At 40.6% G+C, this 15,266-nt stretch overlaps 1 protein-coding gene across 1 annotated transcript; it reads right to left on the reverse strand.

Moving 5' to 3' along the window:
* Window positions 1-13,769: 13,769 nt before the first annotated feature.
* Window positions 13,770-14,969, reverse strand: LOC137837399 (ethylene-responsive transcription factor ERN1-like). Its single transcript, XM_068646379.1, has one exon. It carries the CDS (start codon window positions 14,834-14,836, stop codon window positions 13,883-13,885), a length of 954 nt encoding a protein of 317 aa, XP_068502480.1. The 5' UTR covers window positions 14,837-14,969; the 3' UTR covers window positions 13,770-13,882.
* Between the last annotated feature and the right edge of the window lie 297 nt (window positions 14,970-15,266).

The following is a 15,266-nucleotide window of genomic DNA, read 5'->3' on the forward strand; positions in this document are numbered from 1 at the left end:
GTAGACCTCCTATTTTTAGGGGAAGGAGCCTTGGAAAACAAGCAAGAGGGGTAGGATGGGAAAAGGGAAAAAGAGGGGTTGCCTTAGTTTGACTAAGTCAATCCCGCATCCTAGGTTTGTCATTCTAAAAATTAGGTCAAAATGTCTTCATAAAGGTCTAAGAACAAGCTAAAATGATACTTACACCCCCTATTATGCTAAAGGAACCTTATTCTAGCCTATTTTTGCTATTTGGACCCCTAAAGTGAGCCCAATTTATTTACATAACTTTTCTCTTGTGGAAAAGACCAGAAGGAAGAACTTACAATATTTCGGTTTATAGCTTCTTCTTCTGCTGATGCTTTCTCAAGGTTTGGTAGGGTTCGACTTTGTATACTGAGATGACTGACCATTTTGTGAGGTGTTTGATGTGTCCTTAGTCATCTGCTGGTTGCTTTGGTTTGTATCATGTTCCCCAGGTTGAAAAGAATTCGTCCTCGAATTTAGAACTCCTACAAATAACATAGTTAGTTTGTTCCCAGAGAAGATAATTCTAAGTTTAGGATGTGAAACAAACTTATGTTCATGAAGCTTGGGGAGTTCACATGGGTGAATTCTAGATATAGGTCATGGTTGTAGAGAATGTTTAGGAAAGAGATGATTTGTTTGTGAAAATCCTCTTAGAAGTGGATAACCTTTAGGAAGTTTTTGAAGATCATCCCTAAACTTCTTTAACAAAGATGTCAAGTATTTAAAATTATTTTGGAATGAAAAAGAGAAGGAAGAAGTATACCTAGGAGGTGCAATGATTTTCGTAGGAGTCAACAAGATGAGACCCACTTTACTTTCCTATTCTTTTTCTTTTTCTTTTTTGGCTTTTGTTTTAATTTGGTCTTGATTTACTTATTGTAACATTGTGGTTCTTTTATTTGGACAATTGGCAGTTATGTGCCCAAAACCTAAACATTTAAAACATTTTGTGCTTGAAGATTTGGTGGGTGACTTAGGGGTAGAAGTAGAAGGATTGTGTTTAGAAACTTTTTTGTGAGAAGTGGTTTCTTTTGAAAAATTGGAAGGAGAAGTTTTTGTAGAATTTTTGTTTGTATCCTTCCATGAAGATTTGTAGAAGTCATCATTATGAATATATTTGAAAGTTGTTTTCTTCAAAAGTTGTGATTCCACCTCAATCCCGTTGGTAGAGTGCTTTAGCTCCTGGTTTTTCTGCCAGAGTTGGTCCCACTTTCTTTAAAGAAGAGTACTCATATAATTCTACAATATCTTGATTTTCTCTCCTCAACCCACTTACAAACCTAGCTATCTTTGACTCTTCATTATCATGCATATTGATTTTGGTCAAAGTTGTTTCTAAGTCTTCAGAGTATTCATCTACCGTCCTAGGTCCTTGATGAAGTCGTTGGAGCTTCAACAAGAGTTCCTTCCTATAAGGAGGAAGAATAAACCGTGCGCACATACATGCTTTCAAATCATACCAAGAGACCACGACTGACCTCTTGTTTAGCCCAATGTCCATTACAGTTTGTTGTCACCATTGGATGGCATAGTCTAAAAAAACTAGGAAAGCTAACCTAACCTTTTGGTCCTCGGTGACCTTATACACATTAAAAAGATGTTCAACCTTAGCTTCCCATTCTAAATACAGAGTAGGGTCATTGGACCCACTAAAACTATGTAACTTTACAAAATCAAAAGAATGTTGTGGTTGATGGTGGTGTTGATGGTGTCGTTTTGAAAAAGTGTGCATTAGCCAATCATGTTCTTGACTCCCATAGTGCATGGATGGTCTAGGTGCTCTTGACGACTTCAATCTCCTTTCTTGATTTTGCCTCGCTTGAGCTTCTTCTAGTCTTTGCAATCTTTTCGCTAGTTGACTTTTTTTCTCGTCTTTGTGGACAATTCGCTTCTTAATCTCCACAAGTTCTCCCAAAAGGTGGGCTTTGTGATATGATTGCGGTTTTGAAGATTCACCTAAAGACAAATGACCCATAATTTTTGCACAAAGGAACAAACAATTAGTGAAAACAATTTAAACACTCATTACGTCTGCGTCAATTTTGGTGAAATTCAAGAAGAGAACACTCAAAGAACTTTAAAGAAATTCTTCCATTTCACAAAAGGTCTTTCTTGAGGTTGAGAACTCTCAAATGAAAAAGGTCAAAACCTTAAACTCTTGATCTTAAAGGAAACCACCACAAAACTTAAGGAACAGAAATAAGAGAAAAAAAAAAAAAGCTTAAGCAAGAAAAGCTAAATCAAATTTGAGAAAGAGATTATGACAAAACTTGAAGAAAGACAATCAAGAAAAGGCACAAAAAAGGACTAAAAGATACTTACTAAACTTTTAACAATGAAACTTTTTCTTTAGAAATTGCTAAAGCAAAAGGATAAAAAATTCCACAATAGTTGAAATCAATTTGCCAATCAAGTTGAATCCAAATTTGGAAAATGTTTTTCTTTAGTAATTGACACCACAAGTTTGCGTTTTCACTTCTTCTTCTTTTTTTATACTAGTTTTTGAATTATGAAAATGAAATGTCCATAGTTTTAATCATGCATAATTTTCAATAACTCCAATTTTCACAAAAATTTTGGGATTCACTATAATTGAACACTTGAAATCTTTTGTTTGGAACTTTAAATCTACTTCTTCTAAAACAAGTTTCTAATTACTTATCAAACTTTCAAAATTAAAAGCAAAGTAAATAGAATCAAAGTAAGGACTCCTAGAACACTAATGAACATATAACTCAAAGAAAAAGGCAAGAACACAATAAGACTAAAAAAATAACAATCCAAAAGCGAAACAAAGCTATGGAAAATGAAATGGCCGAATGAAAATTGCAAGGAAAATAAAGGGCTGAAAATTAAATTGCAAAATAAGCTCAAGAACCTAAGCTCTGATAACCACATGATGAGAGTTGATTTTAGGATTGTTCATTTTATGGTGTGACATTTTACGTAGATTGAGATTTTAGGAATATTAGAATGAAGACATAAGGAAAATCCCCACCACCCTCTCCCGTATTTCATAATTAAGGCCACTTTGGAGCCTATTCTATAACAAGATTTTTTATTAATGTTAGAAACAAACTATAGTGGGAAGGACTAAAAGCCAAGTCCCTTGAATGACCAAAGAAACTTTAACCACTGCACCAAACAAGTTCTTTTGTCATGTTATAATTTTTATTATACTTATTATTATTAATATTAATATTAATAATATAATTTATATTATTAAAATTATTATATTATTAATATTATTAAATATGGTTAATATTATTAAATATGGTTAACATTATTAAATATTGTTAATATTATTAAATATTGTTAATATTACTAAATACTTTTAATATTATTAAATATTTTTAATATTATTAAATATTGTTAATATTATTAATATCATAAATATTATGAACATTATAAATATTACTAATATTAATAATATTATTAATATTGTTGTACCGACCAGTCCTCGGTCATCAATCCAGTGACTGACCTCAGACATTGCACACCGGTGCTTGATAGTAAAGATGGATCACGTAAGGTGGGCTCCAGATACGCATATCAGGGTGTTAGTCAGTCTACGGACATCGATACCATAAACCTCGAGATTGGTGATTGACATCAGACCTCGCCAGAAGAGGGAGAGATCGGACGTCGACAGTCTGAACAGTTATATTGGGCCACGTAAGGTAGGTCCCAGAATTACACAGTTATCAGTTGAAAACATCAGATGTGAGGAAAGCCTAAGTCACAAGGGATCCATTCAAGCGGTGTGTATAGCGCATTATGGCGCAGCACGAGTGAATAGCTCCTGGAAGCACTAAGGCCCATTAGGGTTAGGGTTTCGAAAGGAAGTTGCATGCATGGCACGTGAATACTTAGGACACATGTGGAACAGATGGCCTCAGAGATTTGGTGCACGAGTTGGTACCCAGGCGGCCATTTTGTTAGTCGTTGCACTCCAGTTAAAGGAAGTTCCATGTGCTAGATTACGCTAAGATTATGTAATAGCGGCACAGGGACATTCTCCAAGGAACCCTAGACATGGGTAAGGAAACAAAGGTAAACCCTAGTTTCAACCTATATAAAGGGTGCTAAGAACCCTAACAAGGTACACAGTTTCTAAGACTGAAACTACTTTATACACTTGGTGTTTATTTGCCCTAATACTGACTTGAGCGTCAGAGTGCAAACGGGTGTCAAGGCGCCCCTTTGTCTTTGCAGGTGAGAGATTCTTCAATCAAGGAGGAACGATTCTCAGGCAGAGATAGAAGGACCAAAGGCTGTCATTCGAGTCAATCAACGGGAACATTTGGCACCCACCGTGGGGTATGATAAAACAAGGTCCCATTCGCAACCGTGTTAAGAGTTCTGTTGTGGCCGTAGGTGCCATGCCCTCTAGAGGGGACAACGTCACCATGCAACAACTCATGGAGACCATGCGCACCCTCCAAGAGACGGTGACGACATCTAGGGGTGAAATAGCCGCATCACAGGCGGACAATGAAGAACTGCGTAGAACCAATGAGGAACTGCGTAGAGATTTGCAACAAGCAGGCGAGCGTGCGGTGGATGAGCGTGCCCCACCCATACCTCTCAAGGCACGTCCCATTCCGTTCTCGCAAGCGATTATGGATACTGTGTTGCCAGTCATGTCTCTGGGCCCGAAGGTCACCTTCACAGGTGTAGAGAACTCAGAAGCTCACCTCACGACGTTCCACACCCAGATGGTGCTAACAGGGAGTTCTGACGGTGTGTACTGCAAATTGCTAATGAGCACGTTGGCAGGCGCGACATTGGAATGGTTCGTCAGCCTCCCTAACGGACACATCACTACCTTCGACCAGTTCGTGACGCTGTTCAGGAACAATACCTCGTTAACAAGGCCCCCACTCGAGTCTCTTATGATGTCTTCGATATTAAATAGTACTAGGGAAAGTCCTTAAAGAAGTTCTTGAACAAGTTTGGAGTTCAGGTGGTGAGGTTAAAACCCACAGATGAGGCCATGACGGTGCACGCCTTTGTCAAGGGAATGCTTTAAGGATCCTTTAGTGAATCCCTGCTCAGGTTCTACCCAAAAACGTTTAGCGAGATCAGGCGTCGGGCTTTGGCATAAATCGCTGCGGATGATTGGGTCATAGACAAATGTGCCCTCATCGGTCCTGTTCGACCTCGAGCAGCAGGTCGACCTCAGCCCATGAGGGTGCACGAGGCGACCACAGAGAAGGAGGGGGCGGGGAAGCAACAACCCTATGAGAAGCCCCAAACAGGAACACACATGCAGAGAGGCCCGCCCCCAAAGCACAATTTTTGTGTAGAGCTCAAGGAGCTAATCGCTATCCCTAACATAGCAACGAGATTGAGGATGCCCCCAAAGAAAGACAGAAAGATGGGGCCCAACAAGAACGCTTGGTGTGAATTCCACCAAGCATATGGCCACCCCATACGCAACTGCTTGGCCCTGGCGTACCAACTGGATGAGCTAGTGAAAATCGGCTTCTTGAAGGACTACCTCTAGGATCTGCATGAAGATCAGGTGTTGGTGGCCGTGGGAGTAGATCAGGGGCACGATGTGCCCATTCATGGTGAGATCAACACCATATATGGAGGATTCTCAAGAGAAGGATGCATCGCCTCCCAATGAAAGAAGTACGTGCGAGAGGTGATGGAAGTGGAGGTACAGGAGGAAGATAATACTCACGACGTTGACCTCGTCTTCACCAAGGTTGACCGCCAGGATGTCGTCCCACACGATAATGACTCAATGGTGATTTCGGTATTGACAACAGGGAGGAGGGTGCATCGCGTTCTCATAGATCAGGGAGGTTCGACCGATGTGATGTTTTGGTCAACCTTCAATAAGTTACAGTTGTCTCCAGACCAGTTGAGGCCCTATATCGGTTGTTTGTACGGTTTCGCTGGAGACAAGGTGGAGGTACGTGGGCACATAGAGTTGAGAACGACCTTCACGGATGGCACAACCTCACGTACTGTAAACATCAGGTACCTCGTTGTTAACACTCCATCAGCCTATAATATCCTTTTGGGCAGGCCTGCTTTGAACAGGATTGGAGTGGTGGCTTCTACGAGGCACATGAAGATGAAGCTGCCTTCCCTTGAGGGTATGGTAATCACCATCAAATCTGATCAGAAAGAGGCTAAGAAGTGTTATGAGAATAGCCTCAAGACGAAGAGAGAAGTGTTCGACGTTACCACTCAGCCTCCAAGGGAAGAAGGGGTCACCTGTGTAGAGATAGCCCAGGAGAGAAGGCCCAAACCTGCCGAAGACGTATTGGAGAGGGAGATCGGTGGGAAGATGTTCAAGCTTGGAAAGGTTTGTTGGCAAAGAGTGACTCCTTGTTAGTCACAGGTCAGGTCACGGGAGAATACCAAGCTAAAGACCCTCAGATGGTCGCATATCTAGAGTACGTCCATGTTCTGAAGGAGACGTTCGAGTTAGTCCACGTGCCCAGAGAACAGAATGCCCGAGCAAGCTTGCTTGCAAAGCTTGCCAGTTCGGGAAAGGGGGCACCTCGAACTACCACAGACAGTATGGCAAAAGTCTAGCAGATTAGCACATCAGAAGGGGTGTCGAGGAGTCATCGATCGTTAACGCATGAGACGTTTAAAACGCCTAGAATAAGCGTGTACTTAGTTGTTGGGGAAAGGTTATCGCATGTTTTACCAAGTCGAAACAGGAGAAACTTGGATGACACCCTACCAACGCTATTTGGCTGATGAGATACTCCCGATAGAGCCCATAGAGGCCAGAAAAATTCGAGCAAGTACACCTTGATCGATGGAAAGTTATTAAGACATGGGTTTACCCACCCCATCCTGGTGTGTGTAAGTGGTGATCAATGCATGCGTATTATGGAAGAGTTACATGAAGGGATATGCGGTAGCCACATCGACGGTCAATCTCTTTCATCAAAGGCCATTCGTGCAGGATATTACTGGTCAACCATGAGGGAAGATTTCACGGGTATGCACAGTGGTGCAAGTAGTGCCAGCAACACGCTAATTGGCACAAGACGCCTCCAGAAGAGTTAAGGTCGATCTATACCCATGGCCATTTCATACTTGGGGGATCTTCATTCTAGAGCCTTTTCCTTTAGCAGTGCGGCAGATGAAGTACCTTGTGGTTGCCATAGAATATTTCACAAAGTGGAAAGAGGTTGAGCCAGTAGTGCAAATAACAACCCATAAGATCCAACACTTTGTGTGGAAGAACATAGTGTGCCGCTTTGGAATCCCAAAACGGTTGGTGTCTGATAATGGTACCCAGTTTGCGAGCCAACAATTGGGCAAACTATGTACGGAGCTGGGAGTAAAGCAGGTGTTCGCATCTGTCGAAAACCCAGACGAACGGAAAGGTCAAGTCTGCCAACCGAGTTCTTCTCAGAGGTCTGAAGAGAAGGCTAGATAAAGCCAAAGGGACCTGGGCAGAAGAAGTTCCTAGAATTGTGTGGGCTTACCACACTACTCCCTAGTCCACGACCAGAGAAACACCCTTTAGCTTGGTGTACGGTTCGGACGCGATGATTCCAGTAAAAATCCAGGAAAACTCGCCACATTTCTAGAACTTCGCAGTTGAAGAGTCCAACAAAGAGATAAAGGTGAACCTGGACCTACTGGACGAAGTAAGAGAGGAAGCAAGAATCAAGGCTGAAGCCTTGTAGAGAATGGTGGAGTACAAGTACAACTCCAAGATGAGACCTCGGTAGTTCTAGGTCACCGACCTGGTGATGCGAAAGGCCCACCCATACCAGCTAGAGAATAAGTTGTCCCCCAAGTGGACTGGTCCTTTCAGAGTGACAGAGGCCCTTGGGAATGGAGCGTACAAGCTCGAGACATTAGAAGGTGGTGCGATCCCTCGCACTTGGAACGCGAACCACCTCAAGTTTTATTTCAGTTAAGTTGTTTGCATTGTACACATTTTGGGGGACACTTTTTTTCCCTTATAAGGGTTTTTTAATGAGGTCACCCAATAAAATTTCAGTTATTCAGTTAAGAAATACGTTGTGCAATGCAGTTAATGAACCTCTCCCTTGAAGTGATACACCAAGAGCGAAAGTAGTATGGTTCCTCAGTGAGCCTCCCTCTTATGTGAGTTCACCAAGGCTGAGAATAGTATGGTTCGATAGTTATTAAGACCTGTCCCTTGACTTCATACAGCAAGGTTGCGCTCAGTTATTAAGAACCGTTCACTTGGGTTAGAAACACCAAGGTTGGGAATAGATGGTTCCTCAGTGATCCTCCCTCTTGCGTGGGAACACCAAGGTCGAACAATGTGGTTCAACAGTTAAAACCTCCCTTGCCCCATGGGAGAGGACGAGGTCAATTAAGAACTGTTCACTTGGGTTAGAAACACCAATGTTGGGAATAGTATGGTTCCTCAGTGAGCCTCCCTCTTGCGTAGGAACATCAAGGTCGAACAGTGTGGTTCAACAGTTTTAACTGTTGAACCAAGTGGTGTTCAAGCTTTGAAGAATCCAAAACCCTTTGAAGGATGTTGAAGGCTAGGCTGTGCTTGTTGTTGCTGAGCTGTCTTAGATAGGATCTGGGGTAGATTGTGTTTGTAATCCAGTCTTGATTGAATCCAAAGCATAGGCATTCTCAATCTTTTTAAAAGAAAAGTGTTTTTCAAACTAAGTGAAAAACAACCTGTTGTTTTGTCAAAACAACCAATTGTTTTATACTTAGGTGTTTTTAGAAAAGGTTGAAAATTGTTTTTATGGTTGACTTGCTGTCAAAACCAAAACAGTCGATTGATTTGTGGAAACAACCGATTGTTTGTTTTGGTACCATAACAAAAAACTGTTTTGTGCTTTGACTGAGCATTAAATGATTTTCCAACTGTTTACGCTCCAGTTTTTAATGTTTTGACCAATCTTTAAAAGCAATGAAAAGTTTGTTAAGATTTGATAACAAACAACTTTGAATATAAAACAGTAAAATAGATTTGGGTTTTACAACAACAACACATGTTTTGATATTTTGAAAGAGTTGAGATTGCTTAGAGATTGAGTTTGATCAAAGAGTGTGAGATAGGATTTTCTCTTGTAATGATTTCAGATTTGTTTTTGTAACAAGTGTAATCCTTGTATTTGTTGAAAGAACTTTGTGTGTTTGCTGAGAAGTGTTGTGTGTTCTTGGGGGGATCAAGATCAACATTCTTAGTGTTGGTGTGTTGACCAAGAGAAGTGTGTTTCTTGAGGGGATCAATGTTACTTTCTTGGTTGTGTTGTAAGTGATCTAGGTTTGATTGCTTAGTGGAACTCCTCAGTGGTTTCTAAGAAGACTGGATGTAGCTCTGGGTTGAGTGAACCAGTATCAACATCTGTGTGCATTCTCTCTATCCATCTCTTTAAATTCAGTTTTGATATTTGCAAACTGGTATAAACAACCAATTGTTTTTCTGGTGCTGTTGTTTTTGCTTATTGTTTTGGCAAACTGAATTTCTTATCATTTGTTTCTTGAAGTAATTTCATTCTTTGTTTAAAAGTTTGCGAAAACCCTCTTTAAACAATTCACCCCCCTCTAGTTTAAAGCCATCCAGTCTAACAAAAACCTCCATGAGCGAGGACGAGGTCAGTTAAGAACTGTCCACTTGGGTTAGAAACACCAATGTTGGGAATAGTATGGTTCCTCAGTGAGCCTCCCTCTTGCGTGGGAACACCAAGGTCGAACAACATGGTTTAATAGTCAAGATTCACTCTTAGCCTTACGAAGCAAGGTCGAGAACGGTGAGGTTCACTAGTGTTATTAACAAGGCAGGCCCGATGACCTAAAAGAGGGCAGAAGAGAGATCGACGGGGAGACCTTTCCCTCACCTTGCAAGAGGAAGATCAAAAACAACAAGAGGAGTTTTCCCTATCCTCATACGACAAAGGTTAAGCCCGTTAAGGGATTTGCGCACGTGTCACCAGTGCCTTGAAGACAATAAAGGTCAAGAGAAGTTAAAATAGACGAAGTTAAGCATGCTACCTAAGAGGCGAACCTATGTTGAAGGCGATGTTAGCCGAAATTAATGCGAGTAAAAGTAGTTAAATGATTAAGAAATGTCAGATATTCATAAACATATATACATGGGGCAAATTGTTTGTCGAGAAGGAAAATTACAATAAAAAGTTATTCTCTGGGCACGAGCTGCCCATCAACGACCCACTTTGACTCTGCGAAGGTGAAAAGATCCACCTCAAGATGCACGCAGGCAAACTGAGCCATGGCATCTTGAAACCCCTCGCCATAAGCGTCAGCGGCGTCGTTGGTGAGCTCTTCCTCTGTCTTCTTGAAGAGTTCAACATTCTCAGCCAGCTCCCCTTCCACCTACCCCAACTAAACTTCGCTTTGGGTGGCCCTCTCCTCTAGCTTGGCCATTTGGGTCTGCATCCCCTCTACCTTCTCCTCCAGTTCGACCACCTTGTTATGGAGAGGTAGGATCTCCGCCTCAAGTTGAAGGGCCTCTTGAGACTTCTCAAAGTGAAGCCTCTTGGCCTCCTTCTCAGATTGACGAAGATTCGCTAACTCTTGATATATGGCCATTTCACGATTGGAGAAGGCTTTGGCTTGGAGGGCTAGCTCTTCCCTCAGCTTTGCCACCTCAGCCTGCAAGTTTTGTGCATCTTGCGCCTTACTCAAGGTGAGGCTAGACGCGATGAGGAAATCACTGAGACCTTGAGCCACGCGGTCTTGGAGGAGGTTCCCACCTAGGCTATCCACCACCTTTTTATCTTGGAAGTGCCTAAAGGCTTGTTGTAGGATGGCGGGGAGCTCGACAGCAGGTGGTGCTTGGCAGTCTTCAGGAGCGCTCTCCCCCCCGCTGATGGCATTTTCATGAAGTTCTTCTTGAATCAAAGTAGAGCAAAGGGGCGGAAGCAATGGATGAGGTGAGCAAGATCCTCCTAAGAGTGGTGTTGATCTTGTAGGTGCATGTTAAGTGTGGGTATTGGGTGGTTCGGCCAGCCCAAGGGAAAAGAAGAAGGAATTGAAGTTTAGAGCCTAGGATTCTAGGGAGAAGCAAAGTTTGGCACAAAATGGCAGCATAACTTTACTCACAATAAACTTGGAAAATACAAGAGATAGCCTTCCTATTTATAGGCTATTTGGACGTAGAAGCTAAGCTAATAGCTAATGAAATGGAAACCAAATGAAATGCAAATCCTAAGCCATGTGCCATGACCGGTCACACACAGAAAGCTTCTAGAAAGTTTCACTCAAATATGCTTTCTACACTACTCTAATTACTAAGTACCCCTATTGGGCCTTTATGCAACATGTACAAGGTCTTCTCTCTTCCATCCGTGGCTTCATTCACTTGGGCTTGAACTTGCTTAGCCATTGATCTTGTGAGAGGACCTAGACGGTCTAGTTCCACATCTAGACGCTCCATGGGTAGACTCCCTTCACGTCCTAGACGCTCCTTACTTGTAGCTAGACGCTCTTCTTGGTCTAGACGGTCTTCATGGTTTGGGCTTTGGCTCCCATGGCTAGATGTGCTTGGCCCTCTTCCATCACCCGCTTTCCTGCACGATAAGGTCGCGAGGGGAAGAAGCGCTTGGAGGGTTGTCGCGGAAGGATGCCGCATGGTTATTGAAAGCAGAGTGTGCTAGCGCCACGATGTCACCCACCCTTGGCCTCCTGAAGACGAAGCCCGTGCAGGTAATCTCGTCCTCCGAGCTAGCGACCACCACCACCACCCGCTTTCTACCTGTTTTCAACAGGGGATGGTTCAGATGTATTTGGGGCAGAGGTGGCAGAAGGAGGAGGATTCGTAGGGGTTGATGTGCCCAAACCGGCAGCAACAACCCTGCGTTAGGTCAGCAGATCAGCTAGCTTTTTCTTCCTCTCCGCGTTGAGAGTCATGTCTGCATAGAAATAACAAGGCGTAAGAAGCTGACTCCACGCAACATGCATTTGTCAACAATGAACAAGTAAAGGTAAAGAAAAAAATGAAGCAGAAATAAGAATAGTACCAATATAGCTCTTAAGAGCTTTGGCGGAGAACTCAAGCTTGATTAGCTTGGCAGTGTCAAACACCGCTCCCAAGCCCGAAAGGAGTTGACACATCTCACAATCAGGTGGGGTCAAATCCTTAAGGCTCCTAGGCTTTTTGAGTCCAGGCTTCTCCACCCAATAGAGGGGAAACCCGTCTAGAAGGGTGGAGTCGTGGACGCTGCAACTCACCTTGAAGAACTTCTTCTTGAAGCTCTTGTAGGATTGCTGAAAAAGAGTGAAGAGAACTCTCCCCGCCACTACATTAAAGCTCAGCCATAGCCTCTTGTCGGGATTCTTCGCCTCGAATAAGTATAGGAAGACATCCACAGAGGGTGAGTGGCCGAGATGATTGCATAGAATGCTGAAGGCCCTTACAAAGGCCCTAAAGACAACCTATATAAAGGGTGGTAAGAACCCTAGAAAAGGTACGTCGTTTCTAAGACTGAAACTGCTTTACACAACATTACTGTTTTTTTAGCCTTTACTCACTTGAGCGTCGGAGTGCAAACGATTGTAAAAGCACCCTTTGTCTTTGCAGATGAGAAGTCCTTCAACCCTAGGAAGTTCGATTCTCAGGAGGAGACAGGCGGGGCCTGAAGCTGTCATTCGAGTCAACCGGCAATCGAGTCAACCGACGAGAATAATATGTAACACTTTTTGTTATTTTTTATTTAAATTTGAAATAAGTTACATACGGATGTATGTAATAATTTATTTTTAATACATTACATACATATATAATTTGTTTGTAAGACTTTTTGTTATTTTTTAATTAAATTTGAAATAAGTTACATATGGATTATATCCCTATAACAGTTTTTTTAATTAAATTTTTAATACATTACATACGAATATAATCCGTATGTAACATTTTTTTAATTAAATTTTTAAATACCTTACATACGGATTATATTTGTATGTAATAATTTCTGTTTTTTAAATTAAATTTTAAATATCTTATATACGGATTATATCCGTATGTAATTATTTCCGCTTCATGGCGCCAAAATTACATACAAATTATAATTGTATGTAATTACCTTTGATTTACATATGAAAATATCTGTATGTAATGTCTATTTACATACTGAATAGAATCTGTACATATTGATTTTTATCCATATGTAATAATCGGTATGTAATTTCATATTTTCTTATAGTGTATTTAGTAAAAAAACTTTTATGAATGTAGGTGGGAATTAGTCAATGTAATTTATTTGTTTCCTCTTCCTAACTATCTTTTATATGTTTTTTGCGATTTTCTCTATTTTCATCGATTTATTTATGTGATAACGGTATAGTGGATTGTGAGCTATTTCCTTACATAAATATTACTTTATTCTATTCAACTACTTATCTCAAAATCCCAAAAATTAAATATTGCAACAACAATTCATTATTTTCACAAGTTATCGAATATCATTTCTTAATACGTTAACTAGTTTAACAAGCAATTGTATTAAATAATTCACATTTAATTTAACTAACTGTTCAACTTTCATTGTTAAATGAGTTGTGTGATAGTTCTGCCAAATACATCCATCAAAGCTTATATTTCTTACATAAATGACTGAAAAAGATTCCTCTACCAACCGCTGATGCAACTCATGTATCTTCTGCTAATATTTGGAAAGCAGTTAAAACACATTTTTAGTATATTTAGTTTGAAGTTTAAAACCTATAATTCATGTTTTAAAAAGTAGAAATTATTTAAAGTAATTTGAATTTATAGATTCAACTTGATAACTCTATGTCAATTAAAGCTTGAGTTACTGTAAAATTTTCAATCTTTATCAGGTCCTATTTAAGAAAAACAAAGAAAAAACAAAGTCTGCATACATATTGGAAGAAAGGTTTGCAGGATCATACTTAGACCTGAGGTTTAACACAAAAATGAACACAAGGGAGTAAGATTCCAGATAGCTTCATTGTTAGAGTCTTGAACAGTGTTCATGTACTCTTGCACACCATTCATTGCATAAAGTGAAGCTGAAATTTGCCTTTCAACCTTCATCCTTTCAAACTCTGGAAGCTCCAAGCCAGCTATATCAGGCAGGTTTTCTAAATCCATTACTTGGCCAAAGGGAAAATGATCACAAAAGGGTTCAGAACCCCATGAAGGATTTTCCTGAGAACCTGACTCAGACTCCATGAAATTGCTCAAATCAGGTCTATAAGCATCATCAAATAGTTGTGTGTTTTGGGTTGTTGTCTCACTCGAAAGTGAGTTCACACATGTGTCACTGTTGCTTGTGTTTGTACTACTACTGGCACTAGCACTAGCACTCCTTGTTGTGCTGGTAACCCTTTTTTTCTTCTGATCTTTCACATATATCTTCTTTTGACGACAATCTTGTTGGAGACAGGGTTGGACACTAAACATAGACACTTCTTCCAGCGAAGATTCGAACCTTAGTTTCTCATCTTGTAGGGTAGTAACTCCTTCTGCAAGATTCAACTCCTGTTGGTTGGTGTTGACCCTTGTGGCACAGTTTTCCACATCTTGTTCTTGTTCTTTGATGTCTTTTCTGTTGTTGAGAAGCTTCTGAATCCGTGAAGCAAGAGGGGAATCAGAGGACACACGTGTGATGAAGTTGGTGCGAGTGTTAGATCCACGAAGGAGGCATGCAGCTTCATCATAAGCCCTTGCTGCTTCTTCTGCTGTCTCATACGTGCCAAGCCACATTCTTATCTTTTGTGTTGTTTCTTTGATCTCAGCAACCCATTTCCCTGATGCCCTTTGCCTCACTCCAACATACTTGTTCTTGCTTTTGTTGTTTTTTCCTTTGATTTTTGGTCTCAAGTGCTGCTTTGGATGTTGGAACTGAATTTCCATTGGAAAGTGGCAAAAAAATCCTTAGCTCTCACAAAACCACAGGTTCAGGTTTTCTTTGGTCTGGCTCCTCAATTTTCATGTTGTTGCTTGCAAGTTTGTGATATCACAATATATGGTTGAAGAAAGGTTCACAGCTTTTTAGCTAGTTGACTTAGTATATTACATGAACATTTCTTGAAATTTTTTATTGTTGGTAAATTAGTTTTAAAAATGTTTAGAATAATGTATGATGAATAAACCAATTTCTCCTTATTTTGTTCGGAATGACCGCTATACCTGACTCCTTTGTTGGCATTTGCAATACTGACAAATAAATTAATTTAATTATGCACTAATTCCATTTAACTTTTTGACAAATGTTTGATGTAAAAATCTCACAGCATAAATAACAAAATTGGATAAATTTCTAAATTTAAAATACTAAACAGTA

The sequence above is a fragment of the Phaseolus vulgaris genome, chromosome 4 (assembly GCF_000499845.2).
Source record: "Phaseolus vulgaris cultivar G19833 chromosome 4, P. vulgaris v2.0, whole genome shotgun sequence".
In the NCBI taxonomy this organism is placed as follows: Eukaryota; Viridiplantae; Streptophyta; class Magnoliopsida; order Fabales; family Fabaceae; genus Phaseolus; species Phaseolus vulgaris.